Below are 27,315 nucleotides of genomic sequence, written 5' to 3'. Positions count from 1 at the left end.
TCCACACTGAGTAGCTCACAGCCACCTTTAACTCCAGTTGCAGGGCACTCAACAACACCTCTGGTTTCCTCCTGCACCTGCACTCCTGAGTACATACCCACCCACAGACACATGCATACACACCATTCCAAAATAAATAAGCCTTAAAAAGACATGAAGAAGAGAGAAACTAATTAGTAAGAAGAAGATAAATGGGCATGAAAGAAGAGCAAGGGATGGTAGGAGGAGGCTGAAAATGAACAAAACTACCATATACAGGCATGAAAATACAGAGTAAAACCCATTTAGTATATAAATATATGCAAATTAGAAATTAAACCATAAGTCATTTGAGGATTTTTCTTCATATTTCACTGAAGTACTAGAACTGAATGAATGATTTCCGTAACCTTTTGATTTTTTTTTTTGCATTTCTTCAAATTATTTTAAAATAGTACTCTGCTCCCTGTTCCCTTCATTCAGCACTATGTCTGAGGGTTTTTTTTCCACATGAGCACACATAAATATAACTCATCCTTTGTACTGGCCACACTGAATCCCATTGGGTAGATGTGTGCCATAATTTATTTTATCAATCCCATTTTGATGGAGCTGCAACTCTGTTTTGCCATTAGAACTATGACTAGACCTCAACATACATTTTTTTCACATGTGTCCAGTTTTTTTCCCCCTAGGAATAAGCATCTAGAGGTGGAAGTGCCTGTCTGTACTCACACATTTCACACTTTAAGTGACCCCACTCGAAAGCTGTGGGAAAGTGGTTCGCAGGCCTCCGTGTACTCAGACTGAAATGTTTTGCAGCGTTTCAGGTTGAGAGGTCACATCGTCCTCTTCAATGAAGTTTAAGAAATTGGCAATTGGCAACTAATGTTTGTTTGTGCCAGTGCTAAATACTTTACTTTGCAGTGGAGTGTAATTCCCATTATCCTTAACTATGAAATGAAGGCATAGTCCTGTGCTCAAGTCGGTAGCCATTTATACAGCATTGTCACCATTCTGTTTCAAGCTCATGGCAGTGACAGGAAATATGTATCTGTATGTCTACTTGGCCCTGGTATTTAGGATTTTATGTGCTGTCCATAGCTGTACTCTGACTCTTGGAAGAGGTCACTGCCATCGATCAGATGATCAATGCGTTATCACTAGCACCAGCTTACACCAAATAACAGCTTGTCTGCTCCAATCCTAACACCAATCCACTACACTTAGCAACTTCGCTCTAGTAGGCATTCCTAAAAGGAAAATATACAACCACAGTTGTACTCACTAGTTCTTACACACTAAACCTATAAAGCAACTCTTTATTGAAAAGCACCTTGCCATCTAAAATATATCCCTCAGGTAGTTTCCTAAAGTGCAGTTTTTAATGGTAGAATAAAAACTAATGCTAGGCACGTACAAATTTTTATCGATTTACCTCAAATCCTCGTGTTAAAATGGATGGTGATGTTCACTACATAATAAAGTTATAAATGTGGACTTCTAATGTATATTGTTTGCTTAATACAATTTTAAATCTTGTCAAGTATAAATTATATAGACATTCTATTCAGAGCAAGCTTTTATATATCATTTCCAACGTCAATGAAATCGCATTGACTCAAGAACAAATGATTCATTGTTTACTTCTAACTTGCGCCTCATGTAATTCACAGGACTGTGATTTTATTTTACTAAAGAATCCCAGGGATTCGTGTCGTGCAAAAGAATTTTGAGAAGATTCCTATTCTATTGTTTCAAAAACACCCCCAACACACACACACCCACATACCTCAAATAAATTAAACATTAAAATTGTTATCATAAGTCACTTCTCCATACCAAGAGCAAGCATAATCTTCAGTTAGAAGGCTCAATTGGCAGATCATTTGTCCTTTGTCTCCCATGCACCCTCTGTTGAGTGTGAGAAACTTAGGCTGTTGTAATTACGGGAAACAATAGAGATGCTACATTCGAGCTTTCATTGTGGAGCCTGTCTTTTAAAAAATTAACTGGCCTTCCAAAGGTTTGGTATGGGGATCGGGGGGAGGCACAAATGTTTTTCAAGTTGTCATAGCAACTTCCTACATCGTTCCCCAGATAAAAGCTATTCCAATATTCAATTATTGAAACTGTGAATCTGTTAATCTATAACACATTTTTACTCACTTATGTAATTTTAAATTTCAGTTTCATTTGATTGAGTGTTTTAATCTCCCTTAACTAGTGAGTAAGTGAAAATAAATGGTGCATTCCTAATGCTATAAATATGAAAAATAGAAAGTACTTAAGGCCTGCAGGCAAATACATTAAAATCAGTCAGATTTCTAGTTAACATATTCTCGTTCTGTTTGTGTGCAAATCCACTACACCGAGGAAACAGATCACAAATGCATGGCCTTACAAAAGCCCTGTCCCAATTTCATGTTATGACAGCAGAAATTGGCCCAAATCTCTAACCATTTCCCCTAACAGGCCCTGGCTGGCTGGTGCCATCCAGGTGAGGCTCAGTCTCAACAAGGGGAACGGCTCGTCAAATTCCTCTCATCTGTCAGCGTAGTGGATTATTTCTTGAGAGACTGAAATTGCCTGCTTGCAATCTGAACACCATCAATCTTGCTGTGGAGGGGACCGGGGAGCTGCCTGTGAGGTGCTGACTGGAGGGGGAGGGACTACCATTCCTAAGCAGGTGAGGGTGGCTGTAGAGCACCCCCTCCACACACCCACTGCCCCCCCACCCACACACACACTCCTAGTGAATGATTTGTCATTTTGCACATTTCTACATGCATGGCATACATGCCAAGTGCACTGTTCTGCCTTATGAAGGGACCAATTTTTCAAGCTTAGGCAAATGTAGCCAGGCCAGGGCCAGCTACTGTCTCATTTTTTTTCTCATCATGCCACTATTCGCACTGATTTGAGAGAATGAGATTATGTTTTCCCTTTTGTTGCTCATTTATCCAACTATTTATTTATGTATTTGCTAACGTAAGAGTGGATTGCCACAGATAACTGGCCATGCTTTTTGTCGTTTTCTTATTTGTTTGTACACACATTTCATTAGCGTCCCTGACCATTTAAGACCCACAGAAGAAAATGACACTACACTTATCTGAGCAAAAAAGAAGAAAAGAAACATTTTTTTTCTCTTAAAACCCCAAAACAGGAGAGCACATTAAAGAGTGACTGAAATCATTTAGAAGATTGCTAGGGCCAAGATTGACCATTTTAATCTCTGCAGCTATTGGGGAAATCCTAAGAAAGTTGTTGAATAAGCACATTACAAAACCCACTGGACTTCCAAATCAACATAACTTTAATCTCTGTGCATCTTGAAGAGGCATTTATAGTTCCTCCTTTTTACAGTAAGGCTGTATAGGGCTCAAAGAGTGAATATTTGTGGGTAGACTTGTTGGCAACATAGTTCCTGGGAACATTTAAGGTATAGCTCTAATACGTATTGGCTGGTAATAAGCAAATTCTATGGTAGATAAGGGGAAACATGAGTAATGAGTTTAATTTCAGTCAGAATCTTGTATCTGTTTTTCAATTTTAAAAATCATGGTATTTTAATAAGACCTAAGATGATATGAATGTCTGTTCCACGTAATAGCTCCAGCTCCCATAAGCACATAGACACACACTATGTGAGAGTCCACTACAAACTATACAACATCTTTTTGGTTTTGGTTAATGACTACATGCACAGCATAAAGACAGGTTGTAATCGCTGGCATATCTTAGTCATGTGTCTCATGGTTGGAAAATAACAAAAGCAACAAGCTATTGTCCTGGCCAAATAGATTTATTTAGCAGTTTGAACTGTAAAATTTGACTCAATCAACATCCCTAAGATACAGGTTGCAGCCCCTTACAGAGAAAGTCTGCCATGTCTGATATTTGTAGGAGAAATCAACAATGCACATAGCATTTCCTATTTCCTAGGAAGTTGTCCCCCCCCCCATCTCCTGATAGGTAAATTAGTTCAAATATGAAAAGTCACTCATCCAAGGTCATATCAGCAAAGTTAAGTGACAGAGAGATGTTGACTCGTTCCTGGCCCTCACCACCTGCCACTTGCTTCAGCAAACTCCCAGAATTTGCTGACCCCTTAAATGGGTACATATATTGACATGACCTTAAAGTTATAAATTATATCTAATGCTTCTCAAAGAGGCTACTTGGTATAGTCATATTATGTACTACAGGGTATCCCCCCAACCTGTGACAGAATCACACGGACACGACCTCCATTGGTAGCCATTCTTTGGGTGGCTTCAAGCTAGTCACCCAGACCCTCCAAACTTCTACTTCTGTTGTTTGGGAAAAGGGGATGCAAAGACTGAAATAACAGTATGAATTAACCCTGAACATGGTGCTTAGCCCTGTCCGGATTAATGGTTCTTTTATCTCATTGTTAAGTATTACAGAGAAGGCGCATTTCCCAGGTTATTTGTATGACTATGCAACAAGCCGAAGACTTTTCCTGCCAGAACAGATTGGCGATTAAGTGATTGGAGGTAGCTCAGGGATCCCCAAATCAAAGATTGTGTTCCCTCCATGTTGGCACTGAAGCATCTGGCAGGAATCTGGCGCTTCCCATGCCAGGGGCTGCACACAGGACACAGAAAACACAGGCGAGCAGCACCCGCGCGCGGCAGCAGAGTGGTTTCCATGCCCACCCGCAGGGGCACCAGCGCCCCCTCTCTCCCTCGCTGACCCGACTTACAAAAAAGAAGGCGGCTGGGACAGGGGACAGCTGGCCTCCGCCCCCAGCCCTCCTCTGCACCTAAGGGCTGCAGACTCAGCAGGCGGGCGCTGGCATGCACCCTCCCATTTCTATCCAGTCTGCCCCAGACTGGAAGCTGAGCCCCGGGAGGCAGCAAAAGACACCGGGAGAGGGGCTGGAGAAGGCCAAAACAAGAGCAGGGGAATCACAGTCAAGGTTGCGGAGCCACAAAAGACAGCATGCAGACCGCGGACCTGCCACACGGAGAAGCCCTGTGGATGGCAGGAGGCCAGGGAAGGATGTGGAGAGGGGCCTGGAGGGAGGGGCGGCAGCACCCACGAACCGAAGAGCGGGAACTTGTGCGTGCAACTGGTCCCCCGGAACGTTGGACTTCACCATCAGAGGGTACCACCAAGGACTTTGAGGTAGGGGGTGCGGCGAAAGGACAGGACACAAAGGCTAAACACAGCTACGCAGAAAACAGAAAGAAACCTTTCTGAGAACCAACCAGGAAGCTTAAAAACAATCGAAACCCTGGAGCGACTTTGCAATGAAAAAGCTGAAGAGGCAAAGAAAGACAAATCCAGATCGGAGAGTGAGGGAAGGGAAGAGTTAGAAGCCAAGGAAAGCAAACTGCACCAGGAACTAAAAGGAAAAATTAAATCAATAAAGGAAATTTTCAAAAATCATGCCAGAGCGAACTTGTTCCTGAAACTGCCAACAGAGGGAGGAAAAAAGGGTGGGGGCACCGAACATACTGGAGAAACCAAAAGTAAAGAAAGGAAGGGAGTGAAGACAGGATGCAAATTAAACCAGACACGACATAGTAAGTCACTGTTTCCTTTTCTTTTTCATTGACAACTCCTAAAGTTAGTCTGGTCATTAACGCCATCTGTGGACTCTTTAGCCACATAGTCTGAAATGACTGTATCTGCACTAGGTATAAACTCGCCCCAGGGAATACATGTCTCCTCCCAATCCCCTAGTTTTGAAAGTTACCCCCACCTTTTGTAGAATAGTTTGCTAGTGTCCAAAACCAATTCAATCTCTTGAGCAAGGTGTGTGGAAGAGGGTGGGGGATGGCGGGTTGCTCCTCTAGAGAAACCCACCTTTTCGGAGAAATAAACAGAAATATCTCTGAGGCGGGTTTTTGGGTTTTTTTTTTTTTTTTTTTTTTTTTTTTTTTGGTACACTCCCCTTCCCCCAGAGCATCCAGCCCACAACATGTCTTAGAATTCAAAGGCAAACTGCCCACACGATGCAGTTTCTGTCACTTGCATCCTGCCATCTGTTGAAAAGACCTTGGTGAGGCTAGAGGAGCCTCCCGGGGAGGCTGCTCCCCCACTTACCTGGCCGGTGCAGGTGATGCTGCTGGAAGGTGTGTTGGAGTGACCCATGGCAGAGCAGCATCGCACAAGCACTTATCCACAAGTACAGGGCCCAGGACATTGCAGAGACCATTGCCATTCTCTAAAGAGAACATCAGATGAGAACAGGTTACCCCTGGCGTCAAGCCCCCGGAGCGGTATGGCCCACGGAGGAGGGAAGGGACAGCTCAGATGTCGTCCTGTTCTTTTGCTACTTGGCTGGCTAGAAGGAACGTTCCTGTAGAGGTCATGATGGGGAGTAGAATTGAAGACCTTTCCCAGAAGCTCATAAATATGTCCCTTAAGTTCTGTCAGAGGTCAATGATTGCCCAAAATGCAAAAATAAAGTTTGTCACTGTTAACTAGGCAGACTTAAACATTACATGCCCATGGAGATACTCAGTTTTACACAAAGATCTATGAACTAGTTTTCCCAGGCATTCAGTAGCTGTAGACTTGCTCATTCTAACTTCATTGCAAGTCTGACATAAGCCTGGAAGAAAAGAGTGGGCTCTTTTTTTTTTTTTTTTTTAATTCTACAGTCATGAATTTTTAATCGCAATGCTGCCTTCTAAACTAAGTAATCATTTCTCAGAGGCATGTTGTAATCTCCCGATAGGATGGCTCTTTCTGACTAGACTTGAATTTCAGAAGGCACCATGTCTTCAGCCAGAACGAGTTTCAGAGGCAAGGTCTGTGTATGTACCCTACAAGCAAGCCATAATTTACAGTATTGCTTTGCCTCCTAAGATCCCATTGTGGCATTTGCCGGAGCACTGATGAATATGTATATACAGGTGGTGTGTGTATTTATATGGGCGAGCATATACCTTTTCTCAGGCACTGAAACTTTGACAGTCTTATCTGCACCTATGAGCATCTCAGGAGCTACAGAAGCTCAACGGCGCTACATATTGTCCAATTTCCCAAACAACACCTTATGCTGCATTTCATATTGCCAAATTAATCAAACTTGAAGGATCGTCCTTAGTCAGCCAGTCATAGGAAGCACCCCCTATATAAGAATTCAGTTAGTGACAGCCTTTCCTCTCTGAGGTCTCAGAGAGGGGCTGTGCAATCAAGGTTGAGCACCTTTCCTCTGTCAAATGACACCCTTCAAGAATTTCCACTATGCACTGAAAACCTGCTTGTGACCTCCTAGGATGACTTCCTTATCTGTGGAAATTGATACTCTTTCAAAGCCAGTGATAGTCAGCAAAAATAAACATTATGCACACATATATATGCATGTGCATAATTCTGGATAATTTGCAGGTTTCAGAGAGACAGAGTGTTTGGGAAGGGCTTTGAGGATGACAATACACAAACGTGACAACTGTAATTAAGTGCAAAGTGGGAACACATTCTTTTCAGCAGCTTGGAGCCATCCATGCCCCAGGCAGTGAGTCAGATGGACCAGTCACTTTCTAATTAGTTTCTAGTTTGGTGGCCCACTGTTTACTTTTGTATATGGGCATGCTTTATCTCCTTGTTTTCAGAGCTAGCAGGATAGCATAGATGCACTCTCATCAGCAGAGGTAAATAGCAACTCCCCTCCTGTGAATCCCCAAATGAATGCATTTTAGAACCTTTCTGAATAGCCTGCAAATTACAGAGAGACAAAACAGAGGTGACCCGGTAAGCATTTGCTAGTCAACCATCTCTGTTGAAATGCACTGGAAATTTAACTCAGGGGAAAAAAAATCTAACCATCATCAAACTTAACGATTCTTTAGAGACTCCTTCTCCTGCTCATTTAACCCACACACAGCTGAGCACACACAACATGCTGTGACTTGACAATTACAGGGCTTCCCTCTTCCTTCCTTCCTTCCTTCCTTCCTTCCTTCCTTCCTTCCTTCCTTCCTTTCCTTCTTTCCTTCCTTCCTTCTTTCTTTCTTTCTTTCTTTCTTTCTTTCTTTCTTTCTTTCTTTCTTTCTTTCTTTCTTTCATTCCCCCCCAGTTAACTTTCTGTAATTCTCAGCATTACTTCCCAAGCTCCTGCAAATCTCTTCTCTTGGCTGCTCCCAGACAGAGCTCTGCTCTGTGGCAGTGTTTTCCCCCCAAATAATGCATCGAGTCTTGCATACTTCTCTGAATATGTTGCAAATCAGTTTCCTGAATCTTAAATCTTACAGAGGCTTTCTTACCTGAAAAATCCAGCCAAGAGCAGGGAACCCTCCTAGTGCTCATTGGAAAGAGCTAACACTTTTTAAAATCCATCTGTGCCACAGTTCTGAGATTTTTCAAAGAGAATGCTTCCCAGCAATTCTTTATTAAGAATTGAAAAAAAAAAAAGAAAAGAAAAGAAAAGAAAAAAAGGCAAGCTTTTCTCTTCCAGTCCCGTTTCCACAGTTGTGAAGACGTTGGGCTCGTTCACTGTATTGTCAGAAAAGGAAGCAAGGTTTGAGGGGTGGAAACCTTGTCATGTTCACCTTTAAATCATCCCCTGGCGTCACCTCTGTCTGACGAGACCTTTGAAGTGATGGTGAGCTAATGTAGTTTCCTGATGAGAAGCAGTTTATAGCCACGGACAGACCATCCCTACTCCAGTACATTCAGGACAGAGTTAGGCAGCGAAATGTAGGAGCAGGGCTGCTATACCTCCGTAAGTAGCGGGAGTCTGTTTCAATACACCCCTCCTCTCTAAAGTCTCACATGTCTTAAAGTGACATTACCCTCGATTATAGATAAGGTAGATTCTAATGACTGCCCTTAACTCTCCCATGACTCAAGCAGCGCTTTAACATGATATTGCCTAATAGTCTTTGGTGGAGGTTTGGGTTTTTTTGTTTGTTTGTTTATGTTTTGGTTTGTTTTGTTCTCTTATACCATTCTCATGCCAGGGAACTGAGAAGGGAAAGAAAAATGAAAGACAAGAAGGCATCATGCAACATATTGATAGTGTTAATGGCTTTTAGGCTTCAAACAGTAAATGGGAAAGTGAAACATGCACCCAGTCTAACCCTGAATCTTGTTGCCAGCAAGCTAGCTGAATATAGCTGGGCTTATTCTGATTTTTTTTTCGGTTAGTTGTTTTGTCAGCTATTTCTCGAAATGCAATTTATCTGGAATATAACTGGTGTTTGTGTTCCTAAGCAAAATAAAAATCTTTGGAGTTATTTAACAGGTTTAATAAGTAGAAATATATCATTGCTGGCACCAGAGACTGAGTGATGATGAAGAAATATGCTCAAGGTTCTTTGTAAAAAGTATTTTTTGGCTCTCTTTAAATAGCATGCTGAGATGGAAAAGGGAAACACTCAGAAGTTCAGTTGCATCTCTAGTACTATGGTGTGAACCCCGGCTTCCCTGGAAATATACTATGATTGTACTTAAACTTCAGAGACGCATGGGAGATGACCTACTTTTCCTTTATAGGCTGCTCCGGTGATAATTCTCTGAAAATGCTCATTCAATTGCTTCCCAAGTCGCTTACATCACACCTACTATGTGACAGATGCTTGGGATAAAGCAGAAAGCAAGACTGGTGTGATCCCCAATGTCAAAGGTCACTCACTGCCTTACGGCCTCTACATTATTTTCAGACCCGAGATGGTTCTCACAAATTCCTTGCCTTAAAAACTTCAAAGTTTCTGAGAATTCTTTTGCCTTTTGTGGGCATTATAAAGAAGGCTGGATGCTGGGTGCATCTTGCAGAACAAACCTTCTTTCCTATGCTCTACAAAGTGAAAGAGGGAGACCGTCTCTGTTTTATCAATCTTTCCTGCTGTTCTTTCAATGATAACACCCCTTTCTCCTTCCATTCTTCCCTCCCTCTTCTCCTCCCTCCCCCTCCCTCCATCCCTCCCTCCTTTCCTACCCCCTCCACAAACCAGATTTCAAAATAACAATCAAGTTAATTAAGAATGACAATGTTTCAGTTTGGATTTGTATGCTTACTTCTGTGGTTCATTATATTGCTGCCTTAATTAATGGGTGTCTATAGGACATTTGTTCTCTTGCTTCTGAATCAAGACAACAACAGAAACAGCCACAGGAACAGGAGGCAGAGTCCATCACACCTTCCTCAGGTGCTGGCACAGTGCTGAACTCTCTCTTGTAAGACATAATCTAAAGTATTTTACTAACTCAAGAGGACAGGCACGGTCATTATCTCTTTCCCACAAATGAGGAACATGGAAGGAAGTTGAGAAAGCAAACAAAACTCTTTTGAGGTAACAGGCTCCTGATTCAAACGCTCTGTACAAGAGCCCATCTCTTCAGTATTCCAGTAAAGAATGTCAACATCACTCCATCTATTTTTTTCCCAGCAGATACTTTACAATCTATTACACTGCAGCCAGTGATCATCTCCTTCATAACATAAGCATCAGCAAATACAGACTGTGCATGTCTATATATGTCTGTACATGTATGTACAGACCGTGCATGTCTGTGGTATAGGTATTGTGGTATAGGTATATGCAGAGGCCAGAGGATGTAAACTGTTTTGCTCTGTCACTCTTTGCCATCTTTATTCCTTTGAGAGAGAGATTCTCAGAGACTCTGCAGCTAGGTTGGTAGCCAGCAAAACCCAGGGATCCTCCTGTCTCTGCCCTGCACAGCACTGGGACTATAGGCATAAATGGCTTTGACACAGGTGATGAGAATTTGAACTCAAATTGCTTTTACACACTAAGCCATCTCCCCAACTTTAAGAAACACAGAGATTCAACTTAATGAAAGCTACTCCCCTACCTTTTGGGGAGTTGTGACTTTACATCTCTTGACCATGGTAGGATAGAGAGCAGTTACCTTTTTGGTTGGTTGTGGTTTAAAGCTTTGGTCATTGAGTGCAGTTGTATCACAATGGGATTGGTGTTTTAATGTTTGGAGAAATACCATGCAGATCTCTCTTTGCCTCTGGAGCAGGGACTAGTTCTCTAGACTCTCAGCCTAGATCAGATCACCGAGGGACCATATGACAAGAGGCCCTTTGTCTTTCCCTCCCAACCCAGATGGATACACACAGTGAATAGGAAGTAGTTGCCAAAGCAACTGAGACTTGTAACTTTATTATAGCATAAAATTGACAATCCTGATTGATAAAGACTTAAACCTGTATTACTCATTTCCTAATTAAATTGTTTTGTTCCATCTCAAGCTATCCCTGAGGAGACAGCAGTTTGCCATTCAAGCTCCTGTCTTCACAGAATCCACTGTGATAGGAATCTGTTGTTTGTTGTTTGTCAATGCACTGATAGCCTCAAAGCATGGAGCATTGGGACTATGGATCCAGAGGCATCCCAGTAAGGAGTGATGTATAAGTTGATCCCTCATGTGGCGGATGGTAATTGCCCACTGTCATGTTAGCAGTGTTTGAAAGAAGGGGGACTAAAACGGACTACGAGCTTATTATTTTTAAATTCCAGTTTCATTAATTCAAAATATTCTAAGTGTTGTGGGGGTTCAAATAATGTTCTCGGTCAAATTCCTCAAGATAGATATTTTAAATACAGTACTGTATGTGTATGTGTACATATGCATTTTTAAATATCCTGTTCATTAGAATCCGTCCCAAGGAAAATCACAAAGAAAGCCCTGGAGGGACTTTGGAGGTAACATTAAAGTATCCAGAACATTCAAATATCCCAAAACGTTAGGCAAACTACCATGCACTAGGAAAAGTGGATGTGAAGAAGGTAGAGGAAGGGAGGACAGATGCTGTAACAGGAAGGAAATCTGGGCAGAGGGAAAATCAGTGGAAAAGAGATGGAAACTGAGGCACAGAAGGAACCAAGTGAAGGGAAAACATCCAGTCCTGTTGTGCTAACACATTACTTCACATGAGTGATTTGCATGCATGTATATACATACATGCATACATACATACATACATACATACATACATGCCCGAGACCCACAGAAGCCAGAGCTGGAGATACAGATGGTTGTATACAGACATATGAGTACTGGGAATTAAGCTGAGGTCCCCTTCAAGATCAACAGGTGGCCTTAGCCTCAGCCACACAACAGTCTTGATAGAGAACCTCGCCTAAATTGTAGGATAATACATTGTTCCAGATGAAACTGTAGCTCTAAATGATGATGAATCGCTATATAAATGTTCCACACCATGAGCGTGATTAAAAACACTAACCTGGGAAACCCATCCAAGGAACTAAATTCTGAGTAGGAACAACAAGTCCTGCCAGGTATTTACTCAAAAATAAAAAATTCCCATTTACCCAATTCTACACTTTTTTTTTTATTTCTGATCATTGGAAATGAATGTGGTCCTTACTTCAGTTTAAGAACAAGCAAGTTCATAATTCAGCTAATTGTAATTCACAAATGTACAGAAGAAAATGTGAGACGTGCAGAGTTTTATGTCTGCATATTTCTAAGTTGAAAAACAATGAAAGGAATTTAAATAAATGACAACTAGAGTAAGAAGCACTCCAAGACTCAGCTCAGTGCAAAGTCACATGGCTTAGACGTGCATTTAATGTTCCTTGAGACAACACACTCTGGCTGTGAATCCACGGCTGGGTTTTTGTTTGTTTGTTTGTTTTTTGTGGTTGTTGGTTTTTTTTGTTTTAATTTTGTTTCTTGTTTTCTTCTTTCCTTATTTCACCTCAATTAGTTAATGAAAATGGTGAGATAGACAAAGGACCATGAAGATGGTTGGTATCCAAATGTCATCAGTACCTCTGAATCCCATGTTCTCATTTTGTGCCTTTCTCTTTCTTCTTCTCCTTTCTTCATTTCTTCCTTTCTTCATTTGGGAGATGAAGCCAGTTTTGGGGGCTCCCCACTAGTTAGTCTACAATGTCAACTTTAGATCTCCCGTATGACCGCATTTTCCTTGCTAAGTCATAATGCTATACTGCCTCTCTCCTTAAGCCCAATCTCATAAAACATTTATGTTCTAACATTTCTTCATAGAGTCTCAGTTATCCATCTAGGATGGAGCCCTACTATGTATTACGTGCAAGAACATAGTACTTGTCCATCTTAGCTTTAAGAACTAAGCATGATAACATTTGTCACATATTCTTCCTTAGTTATTGTTATGGTTTAAATGTGTGAACTATCCTGCATGGGCTCACATTGGAAGACTTGGTCTCCAATGGATTTCATTGTTTGTAAAAGTTAAAAGAACCTTTAGGAAGTGCACCCCAGCTGAAGGAAGTGTGTTGTGTGTGGGGGGTGGGTGCCTTGAATTTTTACATACTGGCCCCATTTTCTGTTACCTCTCTGCTTCCTGGATATAAATGTAATGTGATCACCCAATCTCCTGCCTATGCTCCTATGTGTTTCCTGCCACAATGGACTCTATCCCTCTGCATCTGTCAGCCATGATAAAGCCTTTCTTCCACTCACCCATGCTTTTTTGGGCGGGGTGGGGGAACAGGGTCTCACCATATAGTCCTGGCTAGCCTGAAACTCATTATGTAGAGTAGGCTGGCCCTCAACTCACTTTGATCAACCAGCCTATACCTCTCTGCCTCCCAAGTTCTGGGATTAGAGTCATGTGCCAACACAGCTGGCTCCTTAGGTTGCTTTGGTCAGGGTATTCTACCACAGCTACAAGAAAAGCAATGAAGACAGTCACTTCTCTACTGTATATTGTCTTATATAAAATAACACTGGATAAGAATATTATAAACAGAAATTAAGTGAAACAAGGGTAGAGAATGTGATCTGATGATGCCGAGTCTTGTGTCACTCACTTAGTGGGGAAAGAAGAAAAGCTCCCTCTACTAGTCTGGGCCTTTACATGTAGTTTCCTTTAATACAAAATTGCTAACAGATGGATTTATTTTTATTAAAGATACCTAATTTCAGAGAAACTGGATGATTAAAATAATGTCACATCTCTGTATAACAAGGGTGAAGAATTATGATTCAGATTCATTACTGATTCTTAGAGCCCAGGAGCTAAGCAACCAAATTCTAGGTAAACAACATCTTAGAAAACAATAGATTTAAACTCATAATTATAGTACCATGGGCCTAGTCATAAAAGTGAAACAAACTGGAAAGGAAAATATGCCTTTGAAGACATAAGGCCACTCAAAGACAGCTCTACCTTAAACTTTACAGCCACAATGAAGAAGGGAGCCATGAATTCTTTTAAAATTTAGAACAAACTGAGATTAAAAAAAAAAACTTAAGAAATAAAAAGTAAAGAGTAAAATTAAATAAATGAAAATGGTAATAACAATGAAATCTACTACTGCTTAGGAAAGAATAAAACCCGTGAGTAATAGGGGTTGGAGAGATAGCTCAGTAACTAAGAGCACTGGCTGCTCTTGCAGAAGCCCCAGGTGTCATTCTCAGCATCCACATGGTGGTTCAGAACTGCCTGTAACTCCAATTTCAGGGAACACAACTCCCTCTTGTGGCCTCTGTCAGGTACCAGGCATGCCTATGGTACACATACATACAAGCAGGCAAAGATACTCAGACATCTAAAATAATAATAAAACAATTCTTAAAAGTTAAAACCCTGTCAGTAATAACAAAATTTTATCTGTGACGCTAAATGACTTGTTATAAAAATGGTGAGAGTTTACTATTTAGATCTGAAGAGAGAAGGTAAAATCTTGTAATTATAAGAACAATAAGACAGAAGCAAGATTTTCCTGAAGCCTGCTGGAAAGGTAACCTTCATATAGGAGTCTCATTTTTCAACTCCAACAGCCTATCCTGGCAATTACTTTATCACGTAGAACTCACTGCTCGCTGCTTATCGTCTCTGTCTTGTAGGCAGAAGACAAAGAAAGAATGAGGTCGTTTCCTCTGTTCTTCAATTCCTGATTTCTTTATTATCTTTTTAGGACACAGATAAAGCTTAAATCAGAACAGCTGCCCACCCTTCTCTCTAAGCAATGTAAGGAGAGCACTGGTAAGCTGGAGACCAGGGGTTGCTTCATTACAGAGGTGTGAACATGAGCTACACACACACACACACAAAGGTTGTGATAGACATTGCATTTGGTAACTAAAAACAATCCCATGATATTTTACACTGTGAAAATTTCAGATCCTGTGATGGTGTCACAGCTCAGCAGGTAAAGGGTTACCTTTGAATTTGGTACCCCTACAACCCATACAAATGCCAGGTTGACATGGCATATCCGTGTAAATCCAGAACTCAGAAGGCAGAGATAGGGGATCCTCAGGACAAGTTAGCTGGCCACATGATCTGTAATGTTAAACTCTGCATTTTTTTTTAAAGAGCCTGCCTCAGTGTGCAAGGTGGAAAGTATTCAAGGAGTGTACCCAGTGTTTTCCTCAGGTCTCCATAGGGACATGCACCCATGTGCAAAAGCGCCTGTACCAATAACCCCACACATCTGAGTATGTGAATATGTACACACATGTATACCATTTGCAGGCACAAGAAAAAATGTTAGTGCTGTTTTTCTTTTCTTTTTTTTAATTCTTGGTGCATTTTATTTTTTTATTAGATATTTTCTTTATTTACATTTCAAATGTTATCCCCGTCCCTAGTTTCCCCTCTGAAAATCCCCTACCCCCCCCCCCATTCCTAAACCACCCACTCCTGCTTACTGGCCCTGGCATTCCCCTATACTGGGGCATAGAACCTTCACAGGATCAAGGGCCTCTTCTCCCATTGATGACCAACTAGGACATCCTCTGCTACATATGAAGCTAGGGTCATGATTTCCACCATGTGCTTTCTTTGATTGGTGGTTTATTCCCAGGGAGCTCTGGGGGTACTGGTTAGTTCCTATTGTTCCTCCTATAGGGTTGTAGACCCCTTCAGCTCCTTGGGTACTTTCTCTAGCTCCTCCACTGGGGTCCTTGTGTTCCATCCAATAGATGACTATGAGCATCCACTTCTGTATTTGCCAGGCATTGGCATAGCTTCACAAGAGACAGCTATATCAGGGTCCTGTCAGCAAAATCTTGCTGGCATGTGCAATAGTGTCTGGATTTGGTGGCTGTTTCTGAAATTGTTCCCTGGGTGGAGCAGTCTAGGAATGGTTCCTTCTTCCTTCCGTTTCAGTTCCAAACTTTGTCTCTGTAACTTCCTCCATGGGTATTTTGTTCCCTATTCTAAGGAGGAATGAAGTATCAACATGTTGGTCTTCCTTCTTGAGTTTCATGTGTTTTGCAAATTGTATCTTGGGTATTCTAAGTTTCTGGGCTAATATCCACTTATCAGTGAGTGCATATGATGTGTGTTCTTTTGTGATTGGGTTACCTCACTCAGGATGATATCCTCCAGATCTATCCATTTGCCTAAGAATTTCATAAATTTATTGTTTTTAATAGCTGAGTAGTACTTCATTGTGTAAATATACCACATTTTCTGTATTCATTCCTCTGTTGAAGGACATCTGGGTTCTTTCCAGCTTCTGGATATTATAAATAAGGCTGCTATGAACATAGTGGAGCATGTATCCTTATTGCATGTTGGAGCATCTTCTGGGTATATGCCCAGGAGTGGTATTGCTGGATCTTAAAAAAAAAAAAAAAAAAAAAGCAAGCTGGGTAGTGGTGGTGCACGCCTTTAGTCCCAGTGCTTGGCCAGCCTGGTCTACAGAGTGAGTTCCAGGACAGCCAGGGGTACACAGAGAAACCCTGTCTCAAAAGAACAAACAAACAAAAAAATCAAAAAATCCCTCAGATATCCACTTGATCTGAAATAAAATTCTCCCAGTCCCACTATCATTAAATTAATGACTTTTATTCAGTCACTGACTTGAGCCTGACATTACTCTGCTACATCCCTGTCTATGAATTTCTACATCCATTTGCTTCTTTCTACTACTTCTGCTTCCCAACCATGCCTCAGATCCTCCATTGTTTCCTTCTTCCTTCAAACGCTATCACCCAAGGTTCCTCAATCATCTTTCCCCAACGCATAGCAGCTCATTCCAATGGAGACCTCATTCCTGGGGACGTGCATCTTCTATCAACATCTCCTTCATATTGTATGAAACTGGAAAGTGTTCAATGCCTATGGTTATCAGGCTACTCTTGCTAGTTTGAAATTTTTCAAAGATGCCCCCACTGAGATTCAAATAATGTCCAAATTTCATGACCAAGATGGGCAAGGGTCTGCCTGGGCTGGCCCCTGGCCAGGCTGTGACACTCACCTCTTGTAAACATGTTGTGACAGTTCGTGCTGCCAGCTTGACAGAATCTGGAGACATCAAGGAGACATGCACACCAGAACATCCTTGAGAAACTAACCAGATTAGGTGAGTTGAGGTACGAAACCCATTCCACGCATGGGCAACACAGTTACAGACTGGGGTTCTGAACTTCACAAAAATGAGAACTCAAGTGGGGTACCATCGTTCAATGTTTTCTGCTTCCTGGAATTGCAGTGTGACTTGCTGTCTCCACCTCTTGCTGATGTGATGGACTTCACCTTTGAATTCTGAGCCAAAACAATTTGTTAAGATGTTTCTGTCCATTATCTTGTCCCCAAAAGACAAAAATTGACTAACACAAATGTCTGTCGATTGCTTCTCTTGGGCAGTTGAGTGAGATGGAAAAAAACAGTCCCCAGAAACCATCCCCAGTGCTCAGAGAAGATCAGGTGATTATATCAGGTGCTCCTGCAGGTTTTTGGTGTATCACTTCTACAGCTGTAACCAGCAGTGTGAACAGCTACTTCTGAGATTATTTGTCTAATATCTGACTTACTTCCTTACCGCAGTGACCAGAAAAGGTGTTCGCTTGCTGCTTCACCCTCAGAACGGAGTATACTGCCTGGGGTGGAGTATACACTTAGATATCTGAATGAATACATAAATAAATAATAGTGAACAAATCAAGGACCAAACAATTGGTCACCATCTAGACGTCATGCACAATGAACTATTTTTATTCTGTTGATTTTTTTCATTCTTTCCTCTACCACCTCCACTACACTTTTTGGTGCGCAATGTATCCTCTATAGGTGGTGACACAATCAGAGTGACTGCTTTGCCTTGTGTTTGGTTCTCTGCTTTGATACTAAGTCAAGGAAAGAGGCCCATACATTGTTTCCAATGGTGGTGGTTTAAATGAGAATAGGAATAGGCTCATATCTTTGAATACTTGGTCTCTGTTTAATGGAATGGTTTGATAAAGATTAGGTGTGACCTTGTTGGAATCACTTCCTTGGGGACAGGCTTTGAGCTTTCAAAGAACTGTTGTCTCTCTCTCTCTCTCTCTCTCTCTCTCTCTCTCTCTCTCTGTGTGTGTGTGTGTGTGTGTGTGTGTGTGTGTGTGTGTGTGTGTAAGAGAGAGAGAAAGGGCATGTGTGTGTGAGAGTGTCTGTGTGAGTGAGTGTGTGAGTGTGTGTGTGTGTGTGTGTGTGTGTGTGTGTGTGTGTTACTTGTGGATTAAGATGTGAACTCTCAGCTGTTTCTGCATCCATGACTTTGCGCTACTATCATGGACTCTAAAGCCCTGGAACTGTAGCCCGATTCAGCACTTTCTTCTATAAGTTGCTTTGTTATGAGCTTTGTCACAGCAATACAAATGTAACTGATACAAATCCTTACAACTAAAATTAAGTTATTATTTTGCCGGAAGAAAATTGTTCTCTATTTTCAGCCTTTTATCTCAGGATTTAATATCCAAATATGGCCCAATGCCACATTACACATAAACCCTGAAGAATGGGGGGGGGAGGAATCTACACATAAAGCAAAAGAAAATACTTGAAGTTGTAATATTAATCCTAGAAGGGATTCCCAAAGTCTCCTAATTTAGAGTCAGTCTTCTGGAAGAACTAAGAAGACATAAGAAAAGGGAATACTTGGGGGAACACAGAGGATTAACTGGCACAGACTAGATAGTATGAGAACAGAGGTTACCCAGGCTGGGGAAAGAGTTCAGACAGTGTTTACCATTGAACCATGACTACCTGAGTTCAGTCCCTCAGAATCTATGTAAGCTGGCCACGGGTGCATGCACTTATACACCCAGTGCCACAGAGAAGATAGATGGACCATGGACCAAGCACTATAACCTCCATGGTAAGTTCCATGTTAATGAGAGATCTGGTTTCAAGAAAGAAAGAGGAAGAGGGAGAGGAGGGTATTGATAGTACTTCAAAATGATATCTGAGGTTGTTCTGTGGCCTACACACATACACACACACTCACACCACTGTTGCTAGAAAATGTTCTCTTTCTATACTGGTGAATGTGGGACCCAATACCGCACTAGTTGTTAAGCTCTTGAAATGTGGCTAGTACAGCTATGGAAGTCAATTTTAAATTCTATTTAATTTCATTTTAAATTTATATCTAATTTTATTTTAAATTTATTTCAACTTAGCCATGTTCAGCTAGTGGCTACTGTAACAGAAAGCATTGCTCTGGCACTCACCATCAAGGTCAGAGAAAATAAGATCTGTGCCACTGAGTAGCTGGCAAGAAGTTAGAAGGAAGATAGCAGTTGTTATAGCTTAAATGTCCTCACCAAAGCTTGTGTTGAAATAAAGTCCCCATTTGGATATATTGAGAGTTAGAATCAGGTAGGAACTATAAGAGCTTCTGCCTCCACGAATGGGTTAATCCATCCCATGGACCAATGTGTTAGTGCACTATCTTGACAGTAGGTTGTTACAAACCCAGTCTGTCTCTTGTATGTACCCCTTTCATGATGTAATAGTCTCTGACCTCTAACAGATTTGCAGATTTCCCACTAGCAAGAAGAGCTTCACAGATATAGTACCTTGACCTTGAATCAAACAGCCTCCAGAATGAGACATGCTGATTAAACCTTTATTCTTTATAAATTACCCAGTCTACTGTGTTCAGTTATAGGAGCAGCAAGTAGACAAAGACATCAATCTTCTGAGATGCTAATGACACAAAAGAAGGATGTAGGCTGTATACGATGGTTGCCATTTGCAGGAAAAAAAGAGAGAGGAAAAAATAAACACTGAAACAATCCAAACAAGAAAAGAGTAAAGATGTATGGTTTCTTAGTGTTTGACAGGCCACAAGTGAGCTTGTGTCCAGGTGAGTTTGCTTCTACAATTCCATTGTACCATTGAAGGCCTAGCTGTTGCCTTTCTAATTTTCTCTTTGCCTTTCAGGATATCTGTTCCAAGACAATCTTCTCATCATAGATGTGGCAGGACAGCTAACAGGTGTCTGGGCTCTGTGCATCCTCATCTATGATGTGAGTTTTGAGTGAGACCAACTATGACAGATAATCCCAGGTAATTCACCAGCTTCCAGTTTGCTGCCTGCTATTGTTGGCATAGCTTGTGTTTTCCTCGACCTTGCTGGTGGAGAGTAGAGCTGTGCTTTTCAAAAAAGCCACCATTAGTTGGCCTTGGCACTTAAATCTATACAGGTGATGGCACCTGTGAGCTCTGCCACATGAGCAAGGACATCTCCTTTTTAACTTATATTTAAAAAAAAAAAATCACTTCATGTCTCTTGAGCCTAGTTTGAGTCAGTATGCCTCCTTGGACTGCTCTCTGGACCAAGAGGAAAGATCACAGTGCTAGGCTTAGAGATAAATAATGTCCCACCCCCACCCTAAGCTAAGAGAGAGAGAGAGAGAGAGAGAGAGAGAGAGAGAGAGAGAATAAGGGAGGTGGCACATGGGAGACATTAGAATAACAATGAGAAATGGGAACAGATATTGAAGAGATGATCCATTTATGATCAAAACTGTACTTTTTTACAGTTTTATATACTTATAATTTTCCTACTTACAAAAATACATAGTCATGTTTTCCTCTCTTTGCTATCTCATGTTAGAATTTTTTTTTAGTTTTACTGTGATATTTGTGTACATATATATGATGAATCTCCCCCAACTGCTCTCCCCCATACAGCCTCCCCCCTACTTGTTGGTGCTGTTCCTGCCCCTAAGTAGTCTTTTTTTTTTCCTGAGTTCATGTCGCACATGCACATCAATTTAGAAAGGTAGAAAACTCAAGATCTAAATAGAGAATTTGAAGTCATCTCTGATGCACCACCACAAGGTTTGCAGCACTCACATGCAAGTGTGCATGTACCTAGCACTTCTCTGAGCATACATATCCATTGGATTTCTTACTTTTCTAAATACTGAACTGTCAACATTTTCTGTACTGAGCCAAGTATGGTGACTCCTTCCTAGAATACTAGCACTTGGGCGCAAAGGCAAGAGGATACTATCAATCCTAGGGTCGGCCTGAAATATGTAGTAGTGTGTCAGGCGTACACAGTGAGACCCTTTCTTGACAAAAGTAAGAAACACTTCAAATATGTCTTGCAATTTTCACCCCCTCTGGATATTACATTTTCCAAATCAGTAATTCTCCCTTCAATGGTGTCTTTATCAACATAAAATACTTTTCTTTTTCTGAATAGTCCATATATGTTGGTCATCTCTAATGTGGTTGCTCCTATTTTGGTGAGATAGAGCCCAAAAAGGACAATGTTTCTCTATGGGATCCTACCTGGTAGGAAAGACTCCATCTCCTTTTCCTTCTAGGGAAGCAATCCTCTTAACTTTTCTTAACTCCCTGTGTTCGTGTAAGTTTTATTTTAAAATTTCTAAGTTTTCTTTCGATATTAATATGTCTGATTAACTATTCTCTTTGGTCTGGTTTTCATTTCAATTCTAGGAACTAAGGAATTTCCAGTAATAGGACAATTTTTGTAAAATGTGTATTTTAGCCAAGGTCTCATACCTGCTAGAGAAACACACCTCTGCTGACCCCCACTACCAGCACCTTCCCTGAGTCTTCTTCCTTTTGCTTCTCTGTTGTTGACCTGGTCAGTAAGACAGTATGACAGAAATGACCAAATTGCTCTGGAGCCCGACTACACTGTTCTCAGCTCCACCTGGGTGGGTGTACCTTCTGAGGCTATGCACAGGATCACTGGAAGATGCTTATCAGCAGGGCTGATGTACTGTTAGCTTTGATCAAGTTTTTTGTTTGTTTGTTTTGTTTTGTTTTACTTATTTTTATACTGTAAGATTTTTTTCCTCAGACTTTTAAGATGTTTTCATACTTCCTTTGCAAATTCAACTGTATTTGAAACATCCACAAGAGCCCCCTCCTCTATTCATCCATTGCCCCATCCACTTTACGGGTTTTAACTCAAATTCTCTAGACTTGGTACTGGTAGATCATTTCCCATGGAGTCTCACCTGGCTCCCCACTCTACCTAGCCTCTGATCCTTTCTATCCCTGAGAGTCAGTGTTGCTTCCGTTTGCAGTAGTGTCTACTGCTCTGTGTCCTGAGTCTGCTGCTCAAATCCATACCATCCGGGAAAGCTCAGTGGCTTTCAGCCCGTCAAATGTATCACATTCTTCTTGATTCGAAGCTTTTATCCATTCTCTTGCCTTTCTATCATCCTGTTCTTTACCCACATTGGTTTTGCGCACCCTGGGTACAGACTTTCTCTGATGCCATCACTCCTTGCATTACCTTCCCAAAATGCACAGTGTATAATGATGTCTGAGGTAGGATCCTATTTGTTTTGAGACAATTATCCTATTGGGTAGCACTGACTGGTTTGAATCTCCCTGTCCCTGCCTCCTAGATGTTGGGAGTGTAGGAAGTGCCACCAAGCACAGTTATACTTGATTATTTTAAAAATCAAAGATCTTGGGCTGGAGAGATAGTTCAGTGGTTAAGAGCATTGACTGCACTTCCAGTGGTCCTGAGTTCAATTCCCAGCACCCACATGATGGCTTACAACATCTGTTATGGGATCCCCTGCCCTCTTCTGGTGCGTCTGAAGACAGCTACAGCGTACTCACATACAAAAATAAACAAATCTTTAAAAACAAAATACCCACAAACTGTGTGATCTAGAATGAAATGACATTCATTCATATTCACAATCTAATATCATTTTCTTCCTCCCTAACCATCTGCTGCTCATCACTGTCCATTCACCCTTTCCTTCTGCCATTAATTTATTTAAGTACCCATTCATTCAGCAATCTACAGAGACCTGAACTCAAGAACTCATGAAAAGATGGTAGATCATCCCACCCAGGTTCTTTACCTCAAATGCTTTCCAAATTCAGGGCTTTGGTAAAATCTGAAAGCCCCCTGTTCTGATCATTACTGTTTGTTTGCTGTCTGGCAAGATACCTGGTCCATAGTGGGTACTCAATCAATATTTATAGAAAATATGAATAAATGAATGTGTGAATGAATGAACAAACTCTGTCACTTCTCACTTATTCATGTTTGAGATGTTTTATAAATTCTTAGCAAGATGTTAAGTGAGTGGTTGGCAGTGGGCTGAGCGGGAGGAGGCTGGGAAGAGATTCAGATGATGTGTCTGTGTGAGCATGGGTGTCTGTGTGGGATGCTGAGACTCAGCGTGCCTAAAAGGGCCTCTCTCACCACATCCCAGCACCAGAAGGAAGTGCTCTTCGCCTCCTTTCTCGTTTTCTCTTTCCTATCCTTTCATTTCTTTCTTCTCACACAACATATTGACAGTGGGCCTCCTTCCCCACTCTTGGTCTCCACCCTCACATACAGCGTTTTTTATACTGTAATGGAGAATGTGTGGCACTTGTAATGGTGCCAGTTCAGACAAGAGAACCTAGCCGTTACTAGTTTAGAGCAAAGGGAAAGAGTATTGTAAAAGGAAGTCGAGGAAACCTTGGGCTCTGTTCAAAAGGAAGAAATGCCCCTACTTATATTCCTTAAGCCAGAGGTTTGGCAGTGAATCCCAGTAAGGGATGATGTATTTATGCATCCATGCCCCGAGACCCTACCCCGAGATCCATCAAATTAGCATCTCTGGATGATAGACTCTGGCAATGGTATTTTTCACAGTTCCCTAGTTAGTTCCAATATGCAGCCAAGTTTGAAAACCACTGTGCTAAAACAAAAACTTATTTTGGTAGATTTTGTGTCACTATGGCAACACCAGAAATACCTGCAATTTCTTAATTAGTTGCCAACTAAAAAATACATTTGCTATGTTTAACAGATGTAAGGTTAGTCCAATGTAGGTATATTTACTGAGTGCTTACTATGTGCTTTGTATGGTAATAGCTATCATATGAAACTTTTACTTCATTGTCATGGTTACACACACACACACAAACACCCTAGCTCTTATTTAAATTCACAGAGTAGATGAAGAGTAAGTGTTCCAAGGAGTGTCTATCAGATTTCAATGTTGCTTGCTCTAAATATATCTCTTGTCTTGGTTTTCACTCATGTTAATCCAACTTCTCTGTTGAGCTGGCTGTAATTTTAGTAGTCTTTCCTATGATACACAGAAGATCCATTTCCTGGTCATCATTAGAGGTGGGAAGCAAAGTCATTTTGGGCCAGCCAAGGTATGTGAACATCTTTTGGAAAGTTGCCTTTCTCTCACCCAAGACATAATTTTCCCTTTGTATCCAAACATGAGAGGCATGTCACTACCATGTCACCAACAGTCCTTTCGAAGGAGGGCTTAAGGTGAGAACAATACTAGGAAATGACAATGAATACATGAGGTAGGAAAGTCCTTTGTTTAGGAAAACCAAGCCCAGTGCACACTCGGCCCCAGATTCTCTTTACTAGAGATTAAGGCGGTTAGACTTGGGATATTGATCCTCACCTTCTCTTGTGGTTGGACACCAAACTGCCTATTCTGGCTGGCCCATGAGCTTCCAGGGATTCTCAGGTCTCCGCCTTCCAACTCACTGCAGGAGTGCTAAAGATGACAGATGCGTGACATCACATCTGGCTTTATGTGGATTCCAAACATTTAAACTCTGGTACTTGCATCTGTACAACAATCTCTTTACGCACTGAAGCATCTTTTCAGCCCCTGAACGCTCATTTTAATAATAAATTAGGATCCAAACGTCTGAAGTGATTTATGCCAGGCAACACAGTTTACCTGTCCTGCATTACGTAAAGCTGGGCTTTGCTCTCAGGACTTTCTCCTGCCTCCCCATTGCTCCTCCCACCAAGCTCTAGAATCATCTTCATTGAGAATATTTGCCATACTTTTCCCATGTGCTAAGTAAGTTGTAATGACCATAGTCTTTGAAATGCCTTAGATTTCCTTGGAAGAAACTCTCTAGAAATATATTCTCAGTCCTCTTTCAAAAGACGTACCCCAAACCTATGGATACAATTTGATTTTCAGATGTAGGCATCATGAAATAATATGTAAAGCTGTTGAAAATACAGATCACACAGCTCACCCCCAACCAAGAAAAACATTAAAAATTCTACCCAGCTCAGCTGCTTCGGTACACTTTTACACTACACATGATGTTGCTGAATATATAAAATACTTGGAACTAAATTTAAAACTGCCCCCCCTCCCCTTGATTAACCAGATTGTCCCCTCCCCTATATATAGGAACGCTATGTGCCTGAGCCCACTTGCCATCTGTCATCATATTTTCCAAACTTCTCTTCCACCCCCTCCTCTTACACAATTTTATCACATAAAAATATTAGATTTCAGGGATTTGTATAATTTCATGAAATTTTCTGAGCCAAGTGACAATGGAGGAAGGGCTGGTATATGAAATTGCCCAACGTGTATCCACAGCAATCATGATACCCTCTAGCAGAACTTGCGTGGCCAAGAATAGCAAGTCAGTTTTCCCCCAGTGTAACATTTCCTATTAGTAAAATTTTCGAGTATTTCCCACATTACAAAGTAGAATTCAGATAATTTTCAGAGGTTTCTGACTCTTATAGCATTATAATGCTTTATTACCCTTGGAGATGTTTAGTGACTTTTCCTACATCATTGGGAGAATGTTCACAAGTCAACTAGAGATTGGTCACTTTGTGTGCCCTTTCATGGTTGGAGATACGAGTTTTACCCAGATAAATACATGCTGCCTCTAAGCCTAGATCCTTCTACTGGAGACCTAAGAGTCTACCTTGGAAGCTTCATTTCTGTTTCTCACAGGCAACCATGAGACGTTCCATCCAATACTTCTGTTCCTGAGCCCCAGGAAATCAATGAGAAGTGTTGATGGAGGTTAGCTCTTAAGTATAAAACTTAAGGTGAATGGTTCTCTTACAAAGTTCTCTCCTATCTCTCTGTAAGCTTTTTGAAGAGTTTTGTAATGAGTATCCTAACATGACTACTAAGCAGCCTACTCCCTCCCCTCTGTCTCTGGGTTAGTGCTCAAAGCCCATTGACCACAGTGCTCTAAAATAGTCATGATTGAAGGGAAAGTCACATGACTCATGCTTGTCCAATTAGGAATTTCCATGTACTGTCACCAGATAATGGTCCAAATGTGCAAACAAGACCAAAGAATTCCCTTAAGGAGAGTCCAATTGAATTTCTGAGGCTACTAGTAGCTTTGTTTGTTTTTTATGTAAATATCTATCTATGATTGCTGAAAATATTAGCAGACCCACAGGTAAAGGAAAAAACTAGAATAGGCACCACAATGGTTACCACACAGTTTGCTGCCCCCTGCAGTGCTCTTAGGAAACCTGTTTTCTTTTACACACATACACACAGAGCCAGGGAGAGAGAGAGGGAGGGAGAGAGAGGGAGAGAGAGAGAGAGAGAGAGAGAGAGAGAGAGAGAGAGAGAGAGAGAGAGAGAGAGAGAGAGAAGTGGAGGATATAGGAGGTTTTTTTATGTGTACATATATGGTTTGTGTACCATGTGTGTGTAATGCCCACAATAGCCAGAAGAAGGCATTGGCTCCTTGGAATAAGAGTTATGGGTGGTTGTGAATTGCCTAGTATAGGTACTGGGAATCAAAACTTAGTTCCATGGAATAGCAGCAAGTGTCCTTAACCACTGACCCATCTCTCCATCCCCAAGATTTGGGTTAAGAAAGGAGTTTACATACTTCTTGTTAGCTATAACAAATCCTATAGCCTGCCTAACCAAGAACTGGAGGAATATGCTTAGAAGGAAAAAAGTTGGAAATAATTAGACAATATCCTGAATAGTCACCCAAAGGATTATTATTGGGTCTCAGGATTCACAGGAGGAAGTACAGTGTGAAAGGATAGCAGGCACCCTGAGAGCCTGTCACTCCGAAGTCTAAGTTGAATCAAAGTGAGCATGACTCTAAATACCAAGCTCCTTTATGTCCTACCATGGTGATATCCTTCCTAATCAGCTTTGCATTGGATCAAATGGCATGCCATGGTTGAATGGAATTCTAGGTTCCATGAGAGAGGACCAAGTAAGAGATTTAATACCTTTAGATTTGGTGAGCTGGGAAGTGAGAATCCACTTTGCCTTCTTAATAAAATACATTTGCATAATATTACAGTGCTTAAGAGTAGTATGGGTGATAGTCTTTAGATAGATTTGAGTTCAGGATATGATAAT

General features: G+C 41.2%; 1 protein-coding gene and 1 non-coding gene across 5 annotated transcripts in view; one reads left to right on the top strand and one right to left on the bottom strand.

Moving 5' to 3' along the window:
* Tafa1 (TAFA chemokine like family member 1) overlaps positions 1-8,661 on the bottom strand; it is a 544,051-nt gene extending 535,390 nt beyond the window's left edge. The window contains exons 1-2 of one of the 2 annotated variants that reach the window (NM_182808.3): positions 8,229-8,661; positions 6,061-6,181 (exon numbers count right to left, since the gene is read on the bottom strand). In NM_182808.3, the coding sequence (NP_877960.1) occupies positions 6,061-6,178 (118 nt within the window). In that variant the 5' untranslated portion in view covers positions 6,179-6,181; positions 8,229-8,661. Of the gene's footprint in view, positions 1-6,060; positions 8,114-8,228 lie in introns of those variants that run through there. The other variant, XM_017321638.2, reaches the window with a different exon arrangement.
* The window catches only part of 2900060L22Rik, a 98,789-nt gene continuing 71,866 nt past the window's right edge, over positions 393-27,315 (top strand). For all 3 annotated transcript variants that reach the window (XR_869290.3, XR_869288.3, XR_869289.3), the window contains exons 1-2: positions 393-5,537; positions 20,108-20,233. This is a non-coding gene — a transcript (RIKEN cDNA 2900060L22 gene). The remainder of the gene's footprint in view (positions 5,538-20,107; positions 20,234-27,315) is intronic.

The sequence above is a fragment of the Mus musculus genome, chromosome 6 (assembly GCF_000001635.26).
Source record: "Mus musculus strain C57BL/6J chromosome 6, GRCm38.p6 C57BL/6J".
In the NCBI taxonomy this organism is placed as follows: Eukaryota; Metazoa; Chordata; class Mammalia; order Rodentia; family Muridae; genus Mus; species Mus musculus.
The sequence above is the reverse complement of the archived record's forward strand: the minus strand, read 5'-3'. Positions and strand labels throughout refer to the sequence as shown.